The following is a 6,000-nucleotide window of genomic DNA, read 5'->3' as shown; positions in this document are numbered from 1 at the left end:
CTTTTCTTTTCTTTTCTTTTCTTTTCTTTTCTTTTCTTTTCTTTATAATGAGTAATGCAATTATTGAGCAGATTATATTCTTACCTGGCCCCCTGTATAACCTTTGGATTAAATGTAAGACGGTTGATGTGAGAAGAGATGACAAGTTGTCTTAAACTTGACTTTTTTAAAAAATTTTTTTAATGTTTATTTATTTTTGACAGAGAGAGAGACAGAGCATGAGCAGGGGAGGGACAGAGAGAGAGGGAGACACAGAATCTGAAACAGGCTCCAGGCTCTGAGCGGTCAGCACAGAGCCCAACGCGGGGCTCGAACTCACGGACCGCAAGATCATGACCTGAGCCGAAGTCAGATGCTCAACCGACTGAGCCACCCAGGTGCGCCTTAAACTTGACTCTTGATCCCCTGCCCTTAGGTTGATCGCCTCAATCTGAAAAGACTTTGCCACATGTAAATATTTCAGGATTGTAACCACCCAGATACACACTTCAATCAACAGTAGTCCTGTTATTATTTTAATCTAAAAGAGTCACCTAAGAACTCCAAATATTGTTTTGTTTGAATGCCATGGTTATTTACAATTTAAGCGGTTTTCGTTCACAACTGCCTCTCTTGACAACAGTAGAGCTCTGGCAGAGAATCGAGTGGTCTAGGGTTCGATGAGACTGTGGCTAATTTCTTGTTCCAATCTGGAATTTAAAACAAGTCAATGATTTATTTTAAGACCGTTCACTCCTAAATTTTAAAATAGTGTCAACAACAATTTTGTTTAATTTTTTTAATGTTTATTCATTTTTGAGAGGAAGAAAGAGGTGGGGGGGAGGGGCAGAGAGAGAGGGGGACACAGAATCCGAAGCAGGCTCCAGGCTCCGAGCTGTCAGCACAGAGCCCGACGCGGGGCTCGAACTCACGAACTGTGAGATCGTGAGCTGAGCCGAAGTCGGACGCTCAACCGACTGAGCCAACCAAGTGCCCCCAAATAGTGTCCACGACAATTGTATGCAATAAAATAATTTGGGGGATTGAAGAGAAAGGGATATATGTGAAAGATGTGGGGGAACAGGACTTAGTCAAAAGGTTATTTCTGCGTTTCATTCTGTGACCAAGAGGCACCTCACTGAGTTATGCCCACATGTAAATAAAATTAAATCAGTCATATACGTTTGCATTTTGACATCCTAACTGTAGACCCCCCAACCCCTATAAACCCCACACTGGAAACAGGCCACTCTGTGTGTTTGTATCAAACTTCAGTTGGTACCATCCCTCAATTTACCCCCACTGGAGTTCCTGTACTTTATACCCTCTTATCTACAATCACTAACAGTTCTGCTTGTCTGGAGCTGAGGGTTCGCGGAGGGCTTGGGGATAAATGCATCAGCCATCGCATCCACACTGGGTGAACCAAAGAGCACGGCGTTATGGCGATAGCATCGTAAGGCAGCTGTATTACGTGTAGTGCCGTGCACTGTGTTACTTACCTTAATACCCACGGTAATCCTCAGATGCCCACTGATGGGGTCACCATCTCAAAGAGATTCATGAACGTGCCCAAGTTTATAGGATAGTGAGGGGACTTGACCCAGGAATACCTGGCCCCCAAGTCCCTGACCTCTTCACTGCTCCATTACACCTTCCACACTTACTTCTACAGCATTGAAAGACACAAACATTTCTTGGTATTAAGAATGGATAATATTTCATTGAACCCAGGAGTATGACTCGAAATGCCATCCCTGGAGGATTCTTGAAATCTAATTGAATAGTGTGTACCTGTCTGAACTAAGTAACCATTCAACTTCCCAAGGCTTATGGGGTTAAAATAGCAACTCTGACCTTCTCGAGGGTTACACTGTGTCTAAGCGGTTTAGGAGCGTGAAGAATCCCTCACCAGCCATGGAGCTGAATGACGCACTCATTCGACTGGATCGACTGGGCAATAAATGTTCCCAGAACGTGCAACAAACTTTTGGGGCTTCACCGAGTCAACATGCCCACAGACAGTGGATGCTATCAAGCCCGAAGTACGCTATGCAGATTTGGGGGTGAGACTACTGTGGAAAGGACATGTGAAATGATTTGGGGGACTTCCTTACCATTTGATAAAGTGAAACTCTTGTTCATGTGGATTTGTGGGGGTGACTTCTTCCAAAGTCATCATCGAAAAATAAAACGAGTTAAGTGAGAACTACGGAGACAATTTAACCAACTTCCTGAATCCCATTTATTCCAACTACTGTAATAATTTAGTATCATTTGATAGTATCACTTGGAACAGTTTAAGAGATTTCCAAGGATAACTTCGATATACATGATAACTACTTGAGGCACTGGTTTTAGAGCTTGATCCCAGAATAAAACACAATCCCGTTGCATTAGGGTTTTTTGTTTATTTGTCTGTTTACAAACATTTATTATGGCACGTGTTTATTCTTTGATCGATAATATAATAGCTAATATTTTTTGAAGGCCTATTAATGTTACGTACAAGCACAATGCTAAGTTCCTTATATGGTTATCTCTGTTCTGTTAGGTAGATACTATTATTATCCTTTTTACAGACGAGAAATCAGAAGGTCAGGGAGTCTAAGGGTCACACCGCTACGAAGAGCAGATATTTTATTTTCAGAGGATGAGTTCTTTTAATTATTTGGTGCCAGGGTAATACATGGGCAAATTTTGTGTGAGGGGCCGTCTCATATTCACAGGCTCTAGGTTCTCTGAGAATAGAGTCTGTCCATCTTACACTGTGTCTTGCACAGAGTCTGTGCTTAATCAATGTTTCCTAAAAAAATAAACGCACCCCTGAGAATGTGCTGAGAATGAATTTGTTACTGAGGAAGAACTTCTTGAGAGGTGATCTATCACAATCTATATTTAATCCGTTTTTCAACAATGCCCAAAGAAGAAATGAGAACCCGACAGTGAAATGCGAGTCAGTGCTAATCTAGGCATATGTCCGGCCCTTAAAATCTGATCACCAAGACGGGTCAAATGGTTAAGATTAGAAACAAAAACAAAAACAAAAAACCCACGTCTTCGTAAACCACTTTATATCGATCTTATTCTCTGAGAAGCCCTTCCCCCAAAGACTCCTTCAAGGAGTACAGTTTCTTGATTTATTTTTTTTTTTAATTTTTTTTTTCAACGTTTATTTATTTTTGGGACAGAGAGAGACCGAGCATGAACGGGGGAGGGGCAGAGAGAGAGGGAGACACAGAATCGGAAACAGGCTCCAGGCTCCGAGCCGTCAGCCCAGAGCCTGATGCGGGGCTCGAACTCCCGGACCGCGAGATCGTGACCTGGCTGAAGTCGGACGCTTAACCGACTGCGCCACCCAGGCGCCCCCAGTTTCTTGATTTAAACAAACCCTCGATTCAGTGCCTGCTGTGGTCTCTCTCAGTGCTCAGATTTGTGACCTCTCTCTGTTAGGTCTCTTGAAGACCCCCCTGTCGCCTACCTGATGGTTGTTCACAAAATAATCGCCCCCTAAGCGCCTCGCAAATCCATCCAGTTCTCTTTACTGTTACCAGCTGTCATCACCTGCCTAAACCACTGGTTCCCAAACTTGGCCACATGGGGGACCAATCTGGGGAGGTTTTTAAATTACTGATGCCTGGGACCACCCCACCCCGCCCCACCCCACCCCTGCACCAGATCATCCTGATTTAATTGGTATGGGTATCTCCTGGGCATCTGGCTTGCGAAAAGTGATGTCACTGAGGGTGAGAACCTTTAGCCTAACCACTGCTGGGGGCAGCGGGCAGGGGTGCTCCTGACTCAGCATATTCAGTCCCTGCCTCACCCGACTCCCCACCCGGCCTCCCTTTCCTTCTCATTTTCACAATGCACTTTTAATCATGGCGTCTCCACCCTCCTTAAAACTTTTTAGTGATTTGCCATTTATCTCAGGCTAGAGGTGCCAGAGCTGAAAATGGCCTGTATACCCTCTCCTTGTTCCTGTCTTTAAATCTCTAGTTACATCCTGCTCCACCCTTCCTGATCTCTGTGCTTTAGCACATTTTTTTTAAGTTTCTCAAACATGTTGTGTTCCTACCACAGGGCCTTTGCACACTCTGTGCTCGCTCTGAAGCTCTTCCCCTACTCCTCGCTTAGTGAACTTTTCGCTCATCATTTCCTCAGGGAAACCCATTAAGCGCTCCTATAGCACCACATAAATTCTGCTCTATCGCATTTATGCCAGGTGAAATGGTATGCTTATTTCTATCCCGGTTCTGGTTGAAGCTTCCTGCATGTAGAAACGTTGTGTCTATTTTTGTTTGACACTGTATCGCCAAAACCTTGCACACTGCTTGGCATACAAATAGGCTCTCAAATCATTTACTGGAAGAACACAGACGAATGAATGAAAACGCTCTCACAGCAAGTCACTGAGTCCAACTGATGTCACCTCCAAAATATCTCTGGAATCCATTCCTCCTTTTTCATTTTCCCTGCTGGTCCAAGCCCCATCGTCTCCGTTCTAAGCTGGCAAATAGCCTCCTGGCTGGTCGGCATGCCCTACCTCTTGTCCCTCTCCAAACAGGGCCTTAGCAGCAGCTAGAATTGATCTTTTCAAAATACAAATGATCGGTCACTCCTCCGCTCGAACCCTTCCAGGTCTTTGTTTTGAGATTCGAATCCAGGCGCCCTCCCTGACCACACACCCGCTACACCGGGTTCCTTTCTGTTCCTCAAACAAGCCTAGGCCTTTCCTGCTTTCAAGCTTTTGGACTTACTGTTTGTTCCTTTCTCCTGAAACGCTCTCTAACGTGACTCATTCCTGTGTTGCAGGGCTCCGCTAAAATTGCATAGAGGTTTTCCCTGACTGTGCTATTAAAAGCAAAAACTCCCTTGAGTTCACTTATCACCCTGCCTGTTTCCCTGATAGCACCACTGCAGTCTATAATGTTGACAAAGCGTGCTTGGTTGTGCTCTGTAGGCCCCCAAGAATGTCAGCTCCATGAAAGCAGATGTGCTGTCTATCCAGGTCACTGTACCCCCCGTAGACAGCACCGTGGCTGGTTCATAAAGGGTGCTCAGTCAATGAGTGAGCTTGGTTGCCAGCTTCCAAAGCGGACCCCAGTAATTCTCACCCCGTGGTACCCGTGCCTTATGTAATCCTTGCACACTGCCTCAGTAGGACCATTCAGAAGTGACAGTGTGTGGCTTCTGCCCCCGGGTCAGAAAAGGCATTACCGTGTCCCCCTTCATCCCAGATTGCCCATTCTAGGTAGGGGGAGCTAACTGCCGTGCCCTCGGGACATTTGGCACTGGTGTGAGGAGACCCACCCGGAAAGGCACTGAGGCCCCAGTCATGAGCCAGCACGTGAGTGACGACCATGTGAATGAGCCACCTTGGAGGCAGACCCTCCGGCCCCAGTCAAGCCTTCAGATGATGCCCCGCTCACTGCAGGTGACTGATTCCTTGAGAGAGAAACCCTGAGCCAGAACTGCCCATCTAAAAGGTGAAAATCATGATCATTTATCTGATAAACCACTAGGTTTTGGAGTGAGATGTTCCTCCACGATAGATAACTCATACACACTTGCTCGGCGGGTCAGTGACTATTTCGACATGAATTATCTCTTGAATGGGTCAGGCTTCAACCCTCACTGGGTAGGGGGCTGTCCAACCCTGTTCCTTGTCTAATGCTGCCTGCTGCACTTTCCAGCACCTCATTTTCAGTTGCCTACGGATCCCAGCTTGACACGTCTCTGGCCGAAAACCATTATTTCCATCAGAGACACCAACAATCCTGCGGTCGGAGCGGGTGGCTGTGCAACGAGCTTTAATGCCTCGTGAGTTCTCGTGAGTTCTCTCTTGATGGTGTCCTTCCTCACTCCAAATGCTGCACCACCTGAATCTTCTTCTCATTTCCTGTGAAGCCTCCCTCCATTCATTCTCTGGAGGGCCCGGATCGACGACCCACCAGCTGCTGGATGGAGTGAGTTTCTTAAAGTCTGTAATGCTCGGTTTTCTCTTCTGCTACGTGGAGT

General features: G+C 46.0%; 1 protein-coding gene across 4 annotated transcripts in view; it reads right to left on the bottom strand.

Moving 5' to 3' along the window:
• Window positions 1–499: 499 nt before the first annotated feature.
• SPMIP3 (sperm microtubule inner protein 3) overlaps window positions 500–6,000 on the bottom strand; it is a 28,069-nt gene continuing 22,568 nt past the window's right edge. Inside the window, exon 5 of one of the 4 annotated variants that reach the window (XM_040451853.1) lies at window positions 500–689. In XM_040451853.1, coding sequence (XP_040307787.1) covers window positions 598–689 — 92 coding nt within the window. In that variant the 3' untranslated portion in view covers window positions 500–597. Of the gene's footprint in view, window positions 690–2,602; window positions 2,786–5,742; window positions 5,990–6,000 lie in introns of those variants that run through there. The other 3 variants (XM_040451857.1, XM_040451856.1, XM_040451854.1) reach the window with 3 other exon arrangements.

Source organism: Herpailurus yagouaroundi, unplaced genomic scaffold, assembly GCF_014898765.1.
Source record: "Herpailurus yagouaroundi ecotype Mexico unplaced genomic scaffold, PumYag 205, whole genome shotgun sequence".
Taxonomy (NCBI): Eukaryota; Metazoa; Chordata; class Mammalia; order Carnivora; family Felidae; genus Herpailurus; species Herpailurus yagouaroundi.
The sequence above is the reverse complement of the archived record's forward strand: the minus strand, read 5'-3'. Positions and strand labels throughout refer to the sequence as shown.